The sequence below is a fragment of the Macaca thibetana genome, chromosome 7, assembly GCF_024542745.1.
Source record: "Macaca thibetana thibetana isolate TM-01 chromosome 7, ASM2454274v1, whole genome shotgun sequence".
Lineage (NCBI taxonomy): Eukaryota > Metazoa > Chordata > Mammalia > Primates > Cercopithecidae > Macaca > Macaca thibetana.
Genome location: NC_065584.1, coordinates 155,919,169 through 155,940,862, shown reverse-complemented (window position 1 = coordinate 155,940,862; position 21,694 = coordinate 155,919,169). Strand labels below are relative to the sequence as shown.

Genomic DNA, 21,694 nt, shown 5'->3' with positions numbered 1-21,694 from the left:
CAAGTCCCACTGATTCATGGAATGTTCTCACAGAAATTTCTAAGAAATGGAGACTGGCAGGTATGGTAGCTGTTTAACAGCTTTAGGGGAAGGACAGTGTATTAGTCCATTCTCATGCTGCTAATAAAGACATACCCTAGACTGGGTAATTTACAAAGGAAAGAAGTTTAATTGACTGGGGAGACCTCAGGAAACTTACAATCATGGTGGACGGGGAAGCAAACACAACCTTCCTCACGTGGTGGCAGCACAGTGAAATGCCAAGCAAAAGGGGGAAAAGCCCCTTATAAAACCAATAGATCTCGTGAGAACTAACTCATTATCATGAGAACAGCAGCAAGGTGAAACTGCCCCCATGATTCAATTATCCCTACCTGATCCCTCCCATGACAGGTGGGGATTATGGGAACTACAACTCAAGATGAGATTTAGGTGGGAAGACAGAGCCAAGACAAATAAGACTGTATCAGTGGGGGGAGAATGTCTGATAAATATGTAAAGCATGGGCTGAATTTATAATTTAAATATAAGCATGGGCTGAATTTATAATTTAAATATAAGTTGCATATTCACTGATCACACTGTAGCTGTAAATCTAACTCTGAAAACCTCTTGATATGGGTCAGATACTAACATCCCAAGGTCCATGCAAGGTACAACAAAATGTCCCAACCACTCCTTCAGGACATGTCCCTACCAATTTACAACATGGTGACCTCTGCTCGGAGAGTGAGAGAATTCTGCTACAAGAGATTAAGACAGAGACCCAGGATTTCCTGGAGAAGTCTTAGTAGTCTTGATGTGAAAACACATTTGTTTGTTTTTAAAGGAAATGAATCAGTCATGGCTTGGATGGATGGAGGGAGAAATTCTTCTGCAGGCCCTCAGGCAAATCGCTGCTCTCAGCTTGGTGGGCTGTGCTTATGTAACTTCTCAGTGACTCTGATTCTTCTCTGTTGTTCTGTAACCCAGGGCAGACCATCCTACCCCTGTGAGTCTCTGTTCCTGCATCTGTTGAATAGGAACACTAGAATACTGACACCCCGACCGACCACAGATGAGGACTGAGCAAGGCAGTCTTTGTAGAAAGCTGAGTTCTTGGAAGAGAGAAACAATAGGATCTGGTCTCATTATTTAATATTTTGCAATGGGTTTAAGCGCTATGCTTGGTTTCAAGTCCTTAAAACCATTCCTATTTAGTTTAATCTGCTCATTAGATGTTGAAATACACCCCGAGGCTTTTCTTTACTAACTACCCAGAATGAAATGGGTTCGAGTGCCAGGAAAGAAACTGCTTTTATAAGAATCATTTACACCTGCTAGAATACCCTAGAACAGAAGCAATTTTCTCCCTCAAACAATCTTTCCTTTCTCATATCCTACATTTTCCAGTGGAAAGACTTACAGAGGTAGGTGATAACCATTTGCCCCATCCTGCATCCTCCTTCCTTCTTAGCTAGAGAGAGAAACATGGTGTGGGTGTGAGAAGTAGGCCTGTCCCAGAGACATTTCACACATACACTCCTACTTGGCAGCAGTGGTGGGAGGAGAGCTAGACCAGCGACCAAGATTACAGGAATCAGTGGGGAGGGAATAGAATCATTCCTCACTCCCATCCTAAGGTCACGCCCCCTTATGACGCAGTGGCCCATGCCCCTGTGTAAATACACACTGGTCAACCTGAATTATACCAGCATCACATTTGGGATCAGAGGGGATCTACACAGGTCTTGTCTGTACAATCTTCAGAAATGCAAACGCAACAAGAAGGAGGAAAGAATGATATTTGTGTGCTACATTCAATTTCAACAATCCCCCAAAGGTGTCAGGAAGCCCTACCAGCTGAATAATGAAATGACAGTTGACAAGCCAGGCGGCTACCCTGACATGAGTTTCAGTCACAGACACCAATCATTTTTGTCCATCCCATATTTCCCTTCTTTCTAGATTTCCTATTTGAAAATTACTTCTCCCCTCTGTGTGTAGTCTTGCTGAGACTGTCACTCAGGGGGTCCCAGCTCCCCTTGGCCAAGGTGTGGGATGTGGCGTAAGCTAAGCCAATCCAACCCTTGTTACCAGGACTTTGACTCTTCAATGGAGAAACCTGCTGGAATTTTCCATTGCAGCAGCAGCACACTAATGAGACTGTCAGTTCTGTCCACCTGGAGGCCCAAGGCTTCCCAGTTTCCATCCTTTACCAAGCCTACTTCTCCACACTTCCTGTTGGGTCTCTGAGCTATTGGATATCCTCCTGATAAAATCCTTTTGTGTTTGACTTAGCCAAAATTGGTGTCTGTTGCTTGCAAAATAAGAAAGCTAACTAACACAGATGTCTGGCTTGCTTCCTCGGATTCCAACCTATTAGAGGATTCCTGTGCCCAGCAAAGCCCTATCATTCTAAATGAGTCTCTGATACTGTATATTTTTAAATTTTATTTTGATTGACATTTGTATATATTTATGGGGTTTCAATACTTGTATACATTGTGGAATAAGAAAATCTGGTGAATTAACATATCCATCACCTCATACTTATTTCTTTGTGGTGAGAACATTTAGAATCTACTCTTTTAGCAACTTTGAAATATACATATTATTAATTATAGTCACCTTGCTGTGCAATAGATCACCAAAACTTATTCCTCCTATCGCACTGAAACGTTGTGCCCTTTGACCAATATTTTACTTTTCACCACCCACTCCCACCCTCTTTAGCCTCTGGTAACTGTCATTCTACTCTCTACTTCTGAGTTCAAATTTTTACATTCCATATCTAATACTCATCTTTCTGTGCCTGGCTTATTTCACATAGCATAACGCCCTCCAGGTTCACCCATGTTGTCACAAATTACAGAATTTCATTCTTCTCTCAGGCTGAATAGTATTCTCTCATGTACACAGACCACATGTTTAAATCCTTTCATCTGTCGATAGGCACTTAGGTTGTTTCCATATCTTGGCATGTGAATAATGCTGCAGTGAACCTGGAAGTGGAGACATCTCATCAACACACTGCTTTACATTCCTGTGGCTATATACCCAGAAGTGGGACTGCAGAATGATGGTAACTACATTTTTAGTTTTTTTGAGAAACTTCCATACTGTTTTCCAAAATGGCTGTTCTAACTTACATTCCCACCATCTGTAGGCAAAAATTCCCTTTTCTCCATATCCTTGCCACACTTACAATTTTTCTTTCTTTCCTTTTTTTTTTTCCTTTTTGAGACAGAGTCTCACTCTATCACCTAGGCTGGAGCGCAATGGCACGATCTTGGCTCACTGCAACCTCCGCCTCCCGGGTTCAAGTGATTCTCCTGCCTCAGCCTCCTGAGTAGCTGGCATTACAGGTGCACGCTACCATACCTGACTAATTTTCTTGTGTTTTTAGTAGAGACAGGGCTTCACTACGTGGCCACTATGAATTCCTGACCTTAAGTGATCCGCCTGCCTCGGCCTCCCAACACTTAACCATCTTTCATCTTTTCTCTAATGGCCATTCTAACAGGCATGAGATGATAGCTTATTGTGGTTTTAATTTGCATTTCCCTGCTGATTAGTGGTATTGAGCATTTTAACATATATCTGTTGGCCTGTTTTATGTCTTCTTTTGAGAAGTATCTTTTTAGGTCCTTTGCCACTCCCATCCCCCTGCTTTTCTTTGAGATGGAGTCTCAGAGTCTCACTTTGTCACCCAGGCTGGAGTGCAATGGCATGGTCTCAGCCCACTGCAATCTCCACCTCCTGGGTTCAAGCGATTCTCTTGCCTCAGCCTCCCGAGTAGCTGGGACTACAGGTGTGTGCCACCACACCTGGCTAATGTTTGTATTTTTAGTACTGATGGGGTTTCACTATGTTGGCCAGGCTGGTCTCCAATTTCTGACCTCGTGATCCGCCTGCCTCAGCTTCCCAAAGTGCTGGGATTACAGGTGTGAGCCACTGCACCCAGTCCCTTTGCCCATTTTTAAGAGTTGTTTTCTTGCTAGTGAGTGGTTTGAGTTTCTTGCATATTTTGGATTTGAGCCCCTGATCTGATGTATGATTTGTAAATATTTTCTCCCAATCCCGTGGGTTGTCTGTTCACTCTATTCGTTGTTTCTTTTGCTATGCAGAAGCGTTCTAGTTTGATATAATCTCATTTGTCTATTTTGCATTTGTCTGTGCTTTTGAGGTCATCATATGCAAGAAATCATTCCCTAGACCAATGTCTTGTAGTGTTTCTCCTATGTTTTCTCCTACTAGTTGTATAGTTGATACTATGTATTTTTGAGTCTAATAAAAGAGAGAAACTAGAAGGACTTAGAATAGTTCTACAATGTGACATTTATACTGCCTCTAAAAGTTTCCTTCAGGAATTGGAGAGACAGAGTGAGAATGAAAGGCAGAGAGTGAGATAATGAGAGAGAAAGAGAGAAGGGGGAAGAGAACCGTAAGATTTTTAAAATATAGTTTATATTATACACAATAAAAACGACATAAGCGTATAGTTCAATGGATTTTGATAACTGTATACACCCATGTGTATATAATGTCAATCATGACATAAACCATTACCATCATTCCAGAAGGTTCTATCATGCCCTTTCCAGCTATAATACTCCTCCCACCTGCATAGGCAAACACTGTTCTGATTTCTATCACCACAGTCCAATTCTTCCTATTATAGAACACCATATAAATGGAATCAGACAGTATGTGCTCTTGTATTTAGCTTATTTTGTTCAACATAAGGTTTTTGAGATTAATCCAGGATTTTATATGTGTCAGTAGTGTGTTCTTTTTTCACTTTGGAGTAATACTCCATTGTATGAATGTACCACAATTTGTTTATTCAGTCTCCTGTTGATGGATATTTGGGTTGTTTCCAGTTTGAAGCTAATATGAAAAAAGGTGCTGTGAACATTCTTGGGCAAATTATTTTTTATAGCAATACAATTACTTTCATTTCTCTTGCATGAATTAATTTTTATTAAATGATGAAGACGCTTTTTATAAAAGCTTGCAGAGAAGCAACAATACACATTCTACAGGAAGAAAAAATGCCCACTTTGCATCTTTTCTTTTAGGATAGGACAGGTTCAGAGATATCATTCTATTAAATCTGTACTCCCTCGCTACAAGCTACATCCTCGCATCTACAGAACATCCTCATTCCTTTACCATTCTAGACAAACCTTCCCCTTCTCCTTAAAGTAGAATACACTCCTAATATGCCATCTACATGGCCATTAAAAAAAAAAAAAAAAAGAGATGGCTATACTCACTGACCACCTGACCACTCTCTTTAATTCCCTTCCAGCAGGGTTCCAAACAGCCCATCCTTATTTTCTCAGTTATTTCCCTTGACCTCTTGCAATGTTCAGCAGTGTTGACTACCTCCCCTTCTGGAAACCCTTTTCTTGGCTTCCATATACATATGAGTAGAGATTCCTATAGCCATACTTTGGAGTTTGAACCTGGCTCAATCACTTACTAGCTAGGTGACCTTGGGCAAGTTAGTTAACTAGTCTAGGTCTTTGTTGTATCTGTAAAATGAAGGTAAAAACTAGTTACCACCTGATGGGGTCATTGTGAGGATTAAATGAGTCAACACTTCATACTGTGCCTATAATATGGTAAGTGATCAACAAACGTAAGTGATTTTTGTCATTTCATTTATCATCATTGCTTTAGTTTGCTTGAGCTGTCATAATAAAATACTACAGGCTGGGTGGCTTAAACAACAGAAATTTATTTTTCGTAGTTCTGGAGGCTGGAATTCCAAAGTAAAGGTGCTGATAAGATAGGCTTAATTTGAGGCCTCTTCTCTTAGGTTCTAGGTGGCCACCTCCTTGCTGTGTGTTCATGTGACCTCTTCTTTGTGTGTTCTCAGAGAGAGAGAGAGAGAGAGAGAGAGAGAGAGAAAGAGAAACAGAGAGATTCAGTGTCTGTTCCTTTTTTTTTTTTTTTTTTTAAATACTTTAAGTTCTGGGATACATATGCAGAACATGCAGATTTGTTACATAGGTATACACGTGCCATGGTGGTTTGCTGCACCCATCAACCCGTCATCTACATTAGGTATTTCCCCTAATGCTATCCCTCCCCTAGCCCCCCACCACCCAACAGACCCCAGTGTGTGATGTTCCCCTCCCTGTGTCCATATGTTCTCATTGCTCAACTCCCACTTATGAGTGAGAATATGTAGTGTTTGGTTTTCTGTTCCTGTGTTAGTTTGCTGAGAATGATGGTTTCCAGTTTCATCCATGTCCCTGTAAAGGACATGGACTCATCCTTTTTCATGGCTGCATATTATTCCATGGTTTATATGTGCCACATTTTCTTTATCTAGTCTGTCATTGATGGGCATTTGGGTTGGTTCCAAGTCTTTGCTATTGTGAACGGTGCTGCAATAAACATGCATGTGCATGTGTCTTTATAGTAGAATGATTTATAATCCTTGGGGTATATACCCCAAATGGGATTGCTGGGTCAAATGGTATTTCTAGTTCTAGATCCTTAAGGAATTGGCACACTGTTGTCCACAATGGTTCAATGGTTGAACTAATTTGCACTCCCACCAACAGTGTAAAAGCATTCCTATTTCTCCACATTATCGCCAGCATCTGTTGTTTCCTGACTTTTTAATGATCGCCATTCTGTCGTGAGATGGTATCGCATTGTGGTTTTGATTTGTATTTCTCTAATAATCAGTGATGATGAGCTTTTTTTAAATATGTTTGTTGGTCACATAAATGTCTTCTTTTGAAAACTGTTCATATTCTTCATCCACTTTTTGATGGGATTGTTTGTTTTTTTCTTATAAATTTGTTTAAGTCCGTGTAGATTCTGGATATTAGACCTTTGTCAGACGGATAAATTGCAAAACTTCTCTCTCATTCTGTAGGTTGCCTGTTCACTCTGACGACAGTTTCTTTTGCTGTGCAGAAACTCTTTAGTTTAAATAGATCTCATTTGTCTATTTTGGCTTTTGTTGCCATTGCTTTTGGTGTTTTAGTCATTAAGTCTTTGCCCATGCCTACATCCTGAATGGTATTGCCTAGGTTTTTTTCTAGGGTTTTTATGGTTTTAGGTCTTATATTTAAGTCTTTAATCCATCTTGAGTTAGTTTTTGTATAAGATGTAAGGAAGGGGTCCAGTTTCTGTTTTCTGCATGTGGCTAGCCAGTTTTCTCAACAGCATTCATTAAATAGGGAATCCTTTCCCCATTGCTTGTTTTTGTCAGATTTGTCAAAGATCAGGTGGTTGTGGATGTGTAGCATTATTTCTGAGGCCTCTGTTCTGTTTCGTTCATCTACATATCTGTTCTGGTGCCAATACCATGCTGTTTTGGTTACTATAGCCTTGTAGTATAGTTTGAAGTCAGGTAGTGTGATGCCTCCAGTTTTGTTCTTTTTGCTTAAGATTGTCTTGGCTATACAGGCTCTTTTTGGGTTTTATAAGAAATTTAAAGTGTTTTTTTCCAAATCTGTGAAGAAAGTCAGCGGTAGTTTGCTGGGGACAGCACTGAATCTATAAATCACTTTGGGCAGTATGGTCATTTTTACAGTATTGATTTTTCCTATCCATAAGCATGGAATGTTTTTCAATTTGTTTGTGTTCTCTCTTATTTCCTTGAGCAGAGGTTTGTAGTTCTCCTTGAAGAGGTCCTTCACATCCCTTAAAAGTTGTATTACTAGGTATTTTATTCTCATTGTAGCAATTGTGAATGGGAGTTCACTCATGATTTGGCTCTCTGTCTGTTACTGGTGTATAAGAATGCTTGTGATTTTTGCACATTGATTTTGATTTTGTATCCTGAGACTTTGCTGAAGTTGCTTATCAGCTTAAGATTTTGGGCTAGCCAGGCACGGTGGTTCACGCCTGTAATCCCAGCACTTTGGGAGGCCAAGGCGGGCGGATCACAAGGTCAGGAGATTGAGACCACAGTGAAACTCCGTCACTACTAAAAATACAAAAAATTAGCCGGGTGCGGTGGCGGGCGCCTGTAGTCCCAGCTACTCAGGAGGCTGAGGCAGGAGAATGGCATGAACCCGGGAGGCGGAGCTTGCAGTGAGCCGAGATCACGCCACTGCACTCCAGCCTGGGCGACAGAGCAAGAAAAAAAAAAAAAAGAAAGAAAAAAGATTTTGGGCTGAGACGATGGAGTTTTCTAAATATACAATCACGTCATCTGCAAACAGACAATTTGACATCCTCTCTTCCCATATGAATACCATTAATTTCTTTCTCTTGCCTAATTGCCCTGGCCAGAACTTCCAATACTATGTTGAATACGAGTGGTGAGAGAGGGCATTCTTGTCTTGTGCTGGTTTTCAAAGGGAATGCTTCCAGCTTTTGCCCATTCAATATGATATTGGCTGTGGATTTGTCATAAATAGCTCTTATTATTTTGAGATACGTTCCATCAATACCTAGTTTATTGAGAGTTTTTAGCATGAAGGGTGTTTACTTTTATCAAAAGCCTTTTCTGCATCTGTTGAGATAATCATGTGGTTTTTGTCATTGGTTTTGTTTATGTGATGGATTATGTTTATTGATTTGTGTATGTTGAACCAGCCTTGCATCCCAGGAATGAAGTTAACTTGATTGTGATGGATAAGCTTTTTGATGTGCTGCTGGATTCAGTTTGCCAGTATTTCATTGAGAATTTTCGCATCGATGTTCATCAGGGTTATTGGCCTGAAATTTTCTTTTTTTGTTGTGTCTCTGCCAGGTTTTGATATCAGAATGATGCTGGCCTCATAAAATAAGTTAGGGAGGAGTTCCTCTTTTTCTATTATTTGGAATAGTTTCAGAAGGAATGGTACCAGCTCCTGTTTGTATCTCTGGTAGAATTCAGCTGTGAATCCATCTGGTCCTGGACTTTTTTTGGTTGGTAGGCTATTAATTACTGCCTCAATTTTAGATCTTGTTATCGGTATATTCAGGGATTCGACTTCTTCCTGATTCAGTCTTGGGAGGGTGTATGTGTCCAGGAATTTATCCATTTCTTCTAGATTTTCTAGTTTATTTGCATAGAGGTATTTATAGTATTCTCTGATGGTAGTTTGTATTTCTGTGGGATCAGTGGTGATCTTCCCTTTATATTTTTTTATTGTGTCTGTTTGATTCTTCTCTTTTTTTATTAGTTTGGCTAGCTGCCTATCTATTTCATTAATCTTTTCAAAAAACCAGTTCCTGGATTCATTGATTTTTTTGAAGGGTTTTTTGTGTCTCTATCTCCTTCAGTTCTGCTCTGATCTTAGTTATTTCTTCTCTTCCGCTAGCTTTTGAATTTGTTATTGCTTCTCTAGTTCTTTTAATTGTGATGTCAGGGTATCGATTTTAGATCTTGCCTGCTTTCTCCTGTGGGCATTTAGTGCTATAAATGTCCCTGTAAACACTGCTTTAGCTGTGTCCCAGAGATTCTGGTACGTTGTGTCTTTGTTCTCATTGGTTTCAAACAACTTCTTTATTTCTGCCTTAATTTCGTTTTTTACCCAGTAGTCATTCAGGAGAAGGTTGTTCAGTTTCCACGTAGTTGTGCAGTTTTGAGTGAGTTTCTTAATCCTGAGTTCTATTTTGATTGCACTGTGGTGTGAGAGGTGGTTTGTTACGGTTTCCATTCTTTTGCATTTGCTGAGGAGTGCCTTACTTCCAATTATGTGGTCAATTTTAAAATAGGTCCGATGTGGTGCTGAGAAGAATGTATATTCTGTTGATTTGGGGTGGAGAGTTCTGTAGATGTCTATTAGGTCCACTTGTTCCAGAGCTGAGTTCAAGTCCTGAATATCCTGTTAATTTTCTCTCTCGTTGATCTAATATTGACAGTGGGTTGTTAAAGTCTCCCACTATTATTGTGTGGGAGTCTAAGTCTCTTTGTATGTCTCTAAGAAGCTGTTTTATGAATCTGGGTGCTCCTGTATTGGGTGCATATATATTTAGGTTAGTTAGCTCTTCTTGTTGCATTGATCCCTTTACCATTATGTAATGCCCTTGTCTTTTTTGATTTTTGCTGGTTTAAAGTCTGTTTTATCAGAGACTAGGATTGCAATCCCTGTTTTGTTGTTGTTGTTTGCTTTCCATTTGCTTGGTAAATATTCCTCCATCCCTTTATTTTGAGCCTATGTGTGTCTTTGCATATGAGATGGGTCTCCTGAATACAGCACACTGATGGGTGTTGACTCTTTATCCAATTTGCCAATCTGTGTCTTTTAATTGGGGCATTTAGTCCATTTACATTTAAGGTTAATATTGTTGTGTGTGAATTTGATTCTGTCATCATGATGCTAGCTGGTTATTTTGCCCGTTAGTTGATGCAGTTTCTTCATAGTGTCAATGGTCTTTACAATTTGGTATGTTTTTGCAGTGGCTGTTACTGGTTTTTCCTTTCCATATTTAGTGCTTCCCTCAGGAGCTCCTGTAAGGCAAGCCTGGTGATGACAAAATCACTCAGCATTTGCTTGTCTGTAAAGGATTTCATTTCTCCTTCACTTATGAAGCTTAGTTTGGCTGGATATGAAATTCTGGGTTGAAAATTCTTTTCTTTAAGAATGTTGAATATTGGCCCCCACTCTCTCCTGGCTTGTAGGGTTTCTGCAGAAAGATCCACTGTTAGTCTGATGGGCTTCCCTTTGTGGGTAATCCAACCTTTCTCTAGCTGCCCTTAACATTTTTCCTTCATTTCAACCTTTGTGAATCTGGTGATTAAGTGTCTTGGGGTTGCTCTTCTTGAGCAGTATCTTGTGGTGTTTTCTGTATTTCCTGAATTTGAATGTTGGCCTGTCTTGCTAGGTTGGGGAAGTTCTCCTGGATAGTATCCTGAAGAGTGTTTTCCAACTTGATTCCATTCTTCCCGTCACTTTCAGGTACACCAATCAAATGTATGCTTGGTCTTTTCATATAGTCCTATATTTCTTGGAGCCTTTGTTCATTTCTTTTCATTCTCTTTTCTCTAATCTTGTCTTCACACTATATTTCATTAAGTTGATCTTCAATCTCTGACATCCTTTCTTCTGCTTGATTGATTTGGCTATTGATATTTGTATATGCTTCATGAAGTTTGCGTGCTATGTTTTTCGGCTCAATCAGGTCATTTATATTCTTCTCTAAACTGGTTATTCTAATTAGCAATTCCTCTAACCTTTTTTCACAGGTTCTTAGCTTCCTTGCATTGGATTAGAACATGCTTCTTTAGCTTGGAGGGGTTTGTTATTACCCACCTTCTGAAGCCTACTTTTGTCAATTCGTCAAACTCATTCTCCATTCAGTTTTGTTCCCTTTCTGGCAAGGAGCCGTGATCCTTTGGAGGCGAAGAGGTGTTCTGGTTTTTGAAATTTTCAGCCTTTTTGCACTGGTTTTTCCTCATCTTTGTGGATTTATCTACCTTTGTTCTTTGATGTTGGTAACCTTTAGATGTGGTTTTTGCGTGGACGTCCTTTTTGTTGATGTTGATGCTATACCTATTTGTTTGTTAGTTTTCCTTCTAACAGGCCCCTCTTCTGCAGGTCTGCTGGAGTTTGTTGGAGGTCCACTCCAGATCCTATGTACCTAGGTATCACCAGCAGAGGCTACAGAACAGCAAAGATTGCTGCCTGTTCCTTCCTCTGGAAGCTTTATCCCAAAGGGAACTCCACCAGATGCCAGCTGGCGCTCTCCTGTATGAGGTATCTGTCGACTGCCACTGGGAGGTGTCTTCCAGTCAGGAGGTACAGGGGTCAGGGATCCACTTGAGGAGGCAGTCTGTCCCTTACCAGAACTCAAGCGCTGTGCTGGCACATCCGCTGCTCTCTTCAGAGTCAGCAGGCAAGAATGTTTAAATCTGCTGAAGCCACGCCCACATCTGCCCCTTCTTCCAGGCGCTCTGCTGCAGGGAGATGGGGATTTTGTCTGTAAGCCCTCGAATGGGGCTGTTACCTTTCCTTCAGAGATACCCTGCCCAGTGAGGGGGAATCTACAGAGGCAGTCTGGTTACAGTGACTTTCCTGAGCTGCGGTGGGCTCTGCCCAGCTCCAACTTCCCGGTGGCTTTGTTTACACTGTGAGGGGAAAACTGCCTACTCAAGACTCAGTAATGGCACATGCCTCTCCCCCCACCAAGCTTAAGCATCTGAGGTCAACTTCAGACTTCTGTGCTAGCAGCAAGAATTTCAAGCCAGTGGACCTTAGCTTGTTGGGTTCCATGGCAGTGGAATCTGCTGAGCTAGACCACTTGGCTCCCTGGCTTCAGCCCCCTTTCCAGGGGAGTGAACACTTTTGTTTCACTGGCATTCCAGGGGCCACTGGAGTATGAAAAAAAACTCCTGCAGCTAGCTGGGTGTCTGCCCAAATGATTGCCCAGTTTTGTGCTTGAAACCCTGGGTCCTGGTGGTGTAGGCACCAGAGGGAATCTCCTGGTCTGCAGGTTGTGAAGACCATGGCAAAAGTGTAGTATCTGGGCCGGAGTGCACCATTCCTCATGGCACAGTCCTTCACGGCTTCCCTTGACTGGCGAGGGGAGTTCCCCAACCCCTTGTGCTTCCTGGGGGATGCAGCACCCCACCCTGCTTCGGCTCAGCCTCCGTGGGCGGCACCCACTGTCTAACCAGTCCCTGTGTGATGAGCCAGGTACCTCAGTTGGAAATGCAGAAATCACTTGCCTACTGCGTTGATCTTGCTAGGAGCTGCAGACCGGAGCTGTTCCTACTTGACCATCTTGCCAGCCACCTCTGTTCCTCTTATAAGAACACTAATCCTATCAGATCAGGGCCCTGCCCTTAAGACCTCATTTAATCTTAATTAGTTCCTTAGAGGCCCCATCTTCAAAGATGCTGGGGGTTAGGGCTTTAACATATGAATTTTAGACAGACATAAACATTTAGTCCATAGCATTCATTGTGCTGTGTGTATTAGCAGAACTTTATATACCACAATAAGCTTTATTAACATAAGAAACGATACATGGGATGATAATGCCTTGGTGCCTCTCCTATACCTGGATCACCTTCTCAGTGTCCTTTAATGGCTGAGACTCTTTGCCCTGCTTCCTTAATGTAACATACTCCAAAGCTCATTTCCTAGTCCTTGTAAAACCCATTTTGTTATTCTACTTTTTCTTGAAGGTCTTATCTACTAATCTCACCAAGGCTGATGACTGCAAGTATGGGTCTACAACCCTACGATATCACCCTAAACTTCAGAACCTTGCATCCCCAACCTTCTGTTGGGTCCCACCATTCATTCAGACTCAACATATACAAGAGCAAAATCATCATTTTGTTTTCACAAAGAGGTTGCCCTCTGGGCTTTGTCCCCAGTGATATGCTCATCCTCAAAGCAAACATGGCCTAGTCTTGCCAGGTATCCCCTGGCACGTACAAGAGAGCTCTGAGAATGGATCTTGTTGGGGGCATCCCAGATTCACCCTTAGCGAAACAGAAACTGCCTCTCATTTCCCTAAGGTCTGTCCCTTCCACTCTGAATGTTCACAGTGATTATGGATTATCTATACATAGGGGTGGGCTGTAGGAATGAGAGTGCCTATGAATAAAGTGGCTTCATTAAAATGTGAACACTCTAATTCCAGGCCCACCAGCACTTAGTCATAAGCCTCCCTCCCTCATATATTATACTTCTGATAATATTGTCTATGTTTTTATCTGACAGTGCCCCCGGCCCCATCATGCCCCACCATGGTGTCTGTGTTAGAGCAGACTGCTGGACTGGTGGAGGAGTCAAAAGCCTGCCTGGGGTCTTGGCCTCCAGCATTCCATCTTTGGCCCCTCAGAGCTTTAATCGAGGGGTAGATCTTGACTGAGGTGGCTCAGGGCTCTGTGGATATCAGACTGTGTGGTGGCACCTTTAATATTCTCTGGAGCAACAGCTACTTTTCTTGCAAACAACCTAATAAAAGTCACCTGGACTTAGGAGGAAGGTATTCAGGGAATTTCACTGGAGCTTCCTGCCTGCTAGTCACTAGGGCCAGCCACAGATATTCCATTTCTCCTCCTTTGAGCACATAGTGGGAGGGTACCTCCCTTCCTCCTCGGAAGTTAGGTGTGATTCGTGACTTGCTTTGGTCAATGAGATGTGAGCAGAAACAATGTGGATCAATTCTAATTGAAGTTTTAAGAACCTGAGTCTGTATGGCTGGCTATTATTAAGTCAAAAATAAGAAGATGCTGGTAAGGTTATGGAGAAAAAGGAACACTTACACACTGCTGGTAGGAGTGTAAATTAGTTCACCCATTGCGGAAGACAGTGTGGCAATTCCTCAAGGATCTAGAGACAGAAATACCATTCGGCCCAGCCATCCCATTTCTGGGTATATACCCAGAGGAATATAAATAATTCTATTATAAAGACACATGCATGCGTTACTCACAAGAGCAAAGACATCGAATCAACCTAAATGCCCATCAATGATAAACTTGATAAAGAAAATGTATATATACACCATGGAATACTATGCAGCCATAAAAAAGAATGAGATCATGTCCTTTGCAGGGCCATAGATGGAGGTGGAGGCCATTATCCCTAGCAAACTAATTCAGGAACAGAAAACCAAATACTGCATATTCTCACTTATAAGTGGGAGCTAAATGAGGAGAACACATGGACACAGAGAGGGGAACAACACACACTGGAGCCTATCAGAGGACAGAGACTGGGAGGAGGGAGAAGATCAGGAAAAGTAACTAACGGATACTAGGCTCAATAACTGGGTGATGAAATAATCTGTACGACAACCCCCCAGGACACATTTGCCTATGTAATAAACCTGCACATCCTGCACATGTACCCCTGAACTTAAAATAAAAGTTGGAAAACAAACAAACAAAGAACTTGAGCCTGGGTCACTTGTTCCCTTTCCCTGCCTCAGTGAAAGCATGAGTTGAGATACAGCTTCTACCAGCCTGGGTCCCCAGGTAAGCAAAATACACCCATTCTTACACATGGAAGGTGAACAGGAGGCAAGCTGTTGTCACGTTAAGTCATTTGGATTTGGGGGTTATTTGTTACTGTAGCATAAGCCAGCCACTGCTGACAGATACAATCACTCTGTTCATGTCACCAGTTGGCGACCTTCACTTTCTGACTCAGCCTCCCCTCTGGCTTTTCAATTGCCACTCTCTTTAGTTCAGCTCTCGGGGACACACAGTGCACTCAAGCTACCAAAACATAAAGCTGCCCCCAAACAGTTTTAAGGATTAACACTGATACCTGATGCCCTACAGCCTATAGCAACCCAGCAAACTCCAATTTCATGGTGTCCAGCCCCATTACCCTTGGCATGAAAACAGGTAGAATTTTCTCCAAGCTCAGCACCTAAACAAGTGGCCTCCTATGAAACTGCCCATGCTAGGTGGAATGGATATATATATTTGTTGTCCAAGACAGAGAGTGAAAGGGGACTGGGACAACAGGCATAAATTATCACTGTCCTGGGTGAACTGGGATGCACAGGCACCCTAATTCCACTTTTGCCATCTTTACAGTAATAGGTCCTGGGCTATGAGAAAAATTCCTGGAGGCATTATCTAAGGATAGGTCACCAAATCCAGGAAATGCAATTAAAGGCTTAAGAAGAACATCTGGTAAAATTAATGTGTTTATCAGAGAGTATACTCTGCTTTTACTATTCTATGTGGCATTGCACTGAATGAGTGCAGCTGTTTCCCTAAGTAGGCACATGTGAATAGCAGTAGACATCCAAACAAAATCAAGAGCCCGATGCAAAATCCAGCCGTAAAGCATGAACACCCTGCAGAAACATTAGCAGTGTCTTCCTCCCGCCGGTCAGCCTGGGAGCCATTTAAGAGGAAGAAGGATAAAATCAAGAAAACAATCTTAGCAGCAAAAAGAATTATTTAAACAAAGCCAAAGTAAACTCAACTTCAGTGACCATAGGCTTCCTCTCTCCTTCTAGGCATGTGAAAAATATCAATGTCAGTGACTATTTTAAAAGACTACATTATTTTCTAGTAACACTTTGTAAAGAATAGCTGATTAATCCACACTAGGATGGTAATTAGTTGATTCACTGTCTCAGTGGCTTCCAGTAAAGAAGTATGCGCTGACTTTGGTAGAAGAATGTTTTCCTGTCTGTCTCAATCCCCACTCCCCTATCTCCCCTTCATGTGATGTGGGTCCTCCACCACAGGGTTGGTCACATGACCTGTGCTAACCCAAGTACCCCATCCCCCAAACTAGGTTCCAGGGATGGGAACAGGATCTAAACAAGACCATGGTACAGTTTGTCTGGGATTGGAACAGTCACTAGGTATATTAGTTTCCTAGGACTGATGTAACATATCACACAAACTGGTTGGCATCCTGTTGAACACAAACAAGAGAAATGTATTCTTCTCACAGTTCTGGAGGCTAGAAATCCAAAACCAATGTGTTGGTAGGGTCACTCTCCCTCCAAAGTCTCCGGAGAAAGGATCCTTCCACGCATCTTCCTGGTTTCTGGAAGGTGCTGGCAATCCTTGGTGTTCTTTGGCTCATAGCTGCATCACTCCTGTGTCTGCCTCCGCCTTCACATGGGCTGTCTTCCCCGTCTGCGTCTTCCCATGGTGTTCTCTGTGTGGGTCCCCAGTCACAATGGATTAAGGCCTATTCTACTCCACTGTGACCTCTTCTAAACTTACATCTTAATTAGATCTGCAAAGACCCTCTTTCCAAAAGAAGGTTACATCACAGGTACCAGGGGGACCCTTTCTTTTTTTGAGACGGAGGTTTGCTCTTGTTGCCCAGGCTGGAGCGCAATGGCATAATCTCGGCTCACCACAACCTCTGGCTCCCGGGTTCAAGTGATTCTCCTGCCTCAGCCTCCTGAGTAGCTGGGATTACAGGCATGCGCCACCACACCCGGGTAATTTTTTGTATTTTTAGTAGAGATGGGGTTTCACCATGTTGTTCAGGCTGGTCACGAACTCCCAACCTCAGGTGATCAACCCGCCTCGGCCTCCCAAAGTGCTGGGATTACAGGCATGAGCCACCGCACCTGGCCTAGGGGTACCTTTAATAAATCTTTTTGGGGGGTGCAATTCAGCCCACAAAACCAGGTGAGAAAGTCCCTCCCACTGATTGCAAGCTCAAACCCACGGTAAGCCTGCTCGCCTGCCCGAGACGAAGTAAACAGAACCTAGAGATGGAGAAAGATGAGAAAGGCGGGGTCCTAATGTTACTGATTCCATGGAATGCAGCCACATCTGGATCCCAGGACACCTCTTGCATTTCCCAGTAACATGACCAACAAAATACCTTTCTGATCAAAATATATTTAGTTTGGGTTTCTGTCACTTACAACCAAGAGTTCCAATTAATATATCCACCAATGAATAATGCTCTGTAATGTGAATTCAAGTAGTTTCCCATAATCTGGGTGGAAGAGAGAGAGGATGGAAATATTTGTGAAAAAGATTGGTTATGTGCTGATAACTAACGGAATTAAGTGGGTACGTAGGAGCTTATCACACTATTATACTATTCTCCCTACTTTACCTATATTTGAAATTTTTCAAAAAATCAGTTAAATCAAATGTTCAAAAAACAAGTTCTTTTAGGTCTCATACTTAAAGTCTAGCACAAATCAGAGGGGAAAAAATAACAGAAAAAAAAAATAACAACAAAAAAAAATAACAAAAAAAAAATAACATACACGAGCCAGACAATAGCAGGCATCCACATGTAATACATGAAAACATTAGCAAAGTTTTCTTTGTGGTCTGCATAGGGCTATCAATATAAGACTTGCATCTCACCAGACCTCAAGGTCTTAGACAACAACAGCTGGCTGATGGCCACCTCAGACCATGCAGAAAAGGTCTGGCACGGCAGCTACTCCTGGGGAAATAACAGAACGCACACTACTCAGTGTAGTGTGGAATTCATCTTTCCCCCCAGGTAATCACAATAAAGCAGCTATTATCCACAGCCAGCCATAAAGCAAGGGTGCAGCTCAGACAAAAGACAGGGTCACTTCTTATCTAAATGTTCACTGAAAAGCATTGTTGTTCTGACACAAGAATGTATTTCATGATTTATCAAATACCCATGATTCTGTCCTTCGATGTAGGCTAGAGTCATCCCCTCTTGGATTAGAGGTTCTCTACCCTAGCTACCCATAAGAATCACCTGGGATCTTTAAAAAATCCTGATGTCCAGGCTGCACCCCAGACCAATTAAATCACAATCTCTGGGGAGGGGTCTAGGCATCAGTGTTTCTAGGAGGCTCCTCAGTGATTCTAATGAGCAACGAGAGCCGAGAACCACTGCGCTGGACAGACCTACATCTGTGAGGCAGTTGAGGCAGCTGCTCACTTTGGATACATGCCTCACTTCTCTAAGGCATCTGCTACTATCGGTCGGAGCAAATTCACTTCTGGATCTACTCTAGTGAGTAGATCTCAATCAATCCAGAACCTGTTCCTCCCTCTTTGTATTAGTTTCCTAGAACTGTATGACAAAATACCACAAACTTGATGACTGCAAACAAGAGAAATTTATTCTCACAGTTCTAGAGGCTGAGAGTCGAAAATCACGGTGTTGGCAGGGCCATGCCCACTTTGAAGGCTCTAGGCAAGGATGCTTCCTTGTCTCTTCCTGGCTCTTGCTGGCTGGCTGCCAGCAATCCTTGGTGTTACCTTGTAGAAGCATCACTCCAATCTCTGTCTTCATCATCACTTGGCATCCTCCCTGTATGTCTGTGTCCTTTCTCCTCTTGTTCTTTTTTTTTGTTTTTTGTTTTTGTTTTTGTTTTGTTTTGTTTTGTTTTTGAGACAGAGTTGCACTCTTGTTGCCCAGGCTGCAGTGCAATGGCATGATCTCAGCTCACCGCAACCTCCGCTTCCCAGGTTCAAGTGATTCTCCTGCCTCAGCCTCCTGAGTAGCTGGGATTACAGGCATGCACCACCACACTCAGCTAATTTTGTATTTTTTAGTAGAGACAGGGATTCTCCATGTTGGTCAGTCTGGTCTTGAACTCCCGACCTCAAGTGATCCACCCGCCTTGGCCTCCCAACTTTCTCCTCTTCTTATCAGAACACCAGTCTTTCTAGATTAAGAGCCCACCGTACTCCAATATGAACTCAACATAACTGATTACATCTGCACTGACTCTGTTTCCAAATAAGGTCACATTCTAAGGTTCCAGGAAGAATACTAATTTGGGTGGTGAGCAGGGGCAGTATTTAACCCAGTGCATTCTTCCTCACCCATATTGAGTTTTACACTTTGTCTTCACCAGAATGCATGTAAGACATAACTAATTGGGAGTACAATGCTTTTAATAAATTTTATTTTGAAATCATTTTAGATTTATAGGAAAGTTACAAAGATAGTACAAAAGTTCCTGTATACCCTTTACCCACCTTCGCCTAATGTTAACATGTTACAAAACCATTTATAGGCTGGGTACGGTGGCTCACGTCTGTAATCCCAGTACTTTGGGAGGCTGAGGTGGGTGGATCACTTGAGGTCAGGAGTTCGAGGCCAGCCTGGCCAACATGGCAAGACCCCATCTCTACTAAAAATACAAAAATTAGCCAGGCGTAGTGGTGCACACCTGTAATCCTAGCTACTCGGGTGGCTAAGGCAGGAGAATCGCTTGAACCCAGGAGGCGGAGGTTGCAGTGAACTGAGATCGTGTCACCTCACTCCAACCTGGGCAACAGTACAAGACTCCATCTCAAAAACAAAACAAAAACAAAAAACAAACCATTCATAAAAACTAAGACATTAACTCTGGTACAATGCTATTAACTAAACTATACACTTTATGCCTATTTCACCAGGTTTTCCAACAAGGCTCTTTTTCTGTTTCAGGATTCAAATTAGGATACCACCTTAAATTTAACATAATGCTCTTAAAAATGAAAAAGGTCAGAACCAAGCTCTATTTACAGAATCAAATCAAAACTTCACTTTGGCATCCTTCTTTTGCTCACGCTTCACCCTGTTCCCCACTCCATGTATTTGCATTCAGCTAGTTCTATGTTTCCTCTGTATATCCTTCCTGCTTGAATTTGATAGTCTCAATTTTTTAGTCAAGTTAGTTCTTAACAATTTCGAGGTCATGGAACCACTCTGAGAATCTAACAGAAGCTATGGAGTCGCTGAGAACACTGCACAATTTAGCATCCAATTTCAGAGCAGTCAGATACTAATCCACTTCCCTCCTCCCCAAGTACAGAACCACCTTGCAGAGTTTGGCTTCCCCAGGCATTGATTCTGCAATGAAATCATCACAACTCACTGTCAATCTCTCTTCCAAGGCAATTTCTCCAGATCCTGGACATAGTGCAGTGCTCCATACTCTGGGTCATGGCCAACCTTAGCTGTCCCAGCCACTGCCTCAGGCTGAGGCTGAGAAGGGCTGGCTGTGCAGAGCTCTCCCACTGGGCCCTGAAGGCAGCTGGACTCCCTCTCCAGCCAACTTGGCTGTAAGCATAGAACCCCCACAAGTTCTGCTTGACCCAACACCTCTTCTGAGCCCACTTTCTTCACGAGTGGGAAGAAATATCTCAGAATGTTAACACTTCTCAGTCCACAAGCCATATTATCATCTGAATTTCAACAAAGAAAAGTGACTCCAGCATGCAGAGTGGGATCAACTTGCTCTACCAACTTTGGATCTTCTGTCATTTGGAAATGATGGGGATCTTGGACTCACAGGCAATGCCTGCCTACTATTACCTTTGGAATCAGTATGTGAGGCCCCCTAGAGGTGAGAAACATACAAATGTACAACCCCACATGTTCTCTTAAGCTCCCATACCAGCCCTCGTAGCAGTAACCAAGGAAAGGGAAACTCCATCTGCACTCACGGCTCACAACCTTATGTTTGAACCTCTTCTCCAACTGATTCCTTGAACCCTGTTCTGTCCCCCTCACCCTGCCATCCTTGGATGTTGCTCGTTTCCATCAACGCCTCGTCCATCTGACTCATGCTGAAGATGGTCCAGGTGTCACCTGAGCTTTGCTACCTTTGGTAAAGACCTGTGCAGGCTTCTTTTTGCCCTGGAGTCACACTTTGTCCCCTATTGACACCCCAGCCAGGATCACACCAATACCTCCAACATCAATCAGAAGTCAGCAAGAATGGAAAATAGACTAAGTAACTTCTATGGACAGGGCTGGGTCTATTCTTACCTTCTGCGAATGGTTCCCATTCATAAAACCGGCCCATGAATGGCTTGTTGTTGTAGGATGCACACTGTACCTCCCGGATACTTCTACTGCTTTCTGGACATACCTAATAAAGGAGATATTAAATATGCAATTAGTGTCCATACTGTTCATAGCTCCAGGATACATCTCCAAACTCTGTTTCCAACTTTATTTTTTTAAAATTTTTATTCTTATTTATTTTGGGGGGGTGCTCTTGTCACCCAGGCTGGAGTGCAGTGGCCCAATCTCAACTCACTGCAAACTCCACCTCCCAGGTTCAAGTGATTCTCCTGCCTCAGCCTCCCAAGTAGCTGGGATTACAGGCACCCACCACCATACCTGGCTAATATTTGTATTTTTTGTAGAGATGGACTTTCACCATGTTGGTCAGGCTGGTCTTGAACTCCTGACCTCAGGTGATCCACCCACCTCGGCCTCCCAAAGTGCTGGGATTACAGGCATAAGCCATCGCGCCTGGCCCCTTTCCAACTTTAAATACTAGCCCTCTTCTACCTAAACTACTGAGTTTCTGATCATTTGCTCATAACCTGCATGAAAAAGTT

At 42.5% G+C, this 21,694-nt stretch overlaps 1 protein-coding gene across 1 annotated transcript in view; it reads right to left on the bottom strand.

Annotated features, from left to right (window-relative positions):
• Positions 1 to 21,694, bottom strand: part of THSD4 (thrombospondin type 1 domain containing 4) — a 686,742-nt gene that overhangs the window by 530,339 nt on the left and 134,709 nt on the right. Inside the window, exon 6 of the mRNA XM_050796270.1 lies at positions 21,114 to 21,216. Coding sequence (XP_050652227.1) covers positions 21,114 to 21,216 — 103 coding nt within the window. The remainder of the gene's footprint in view (positions 1 to 21,113; positions 21,217 to 21,694) is intronic.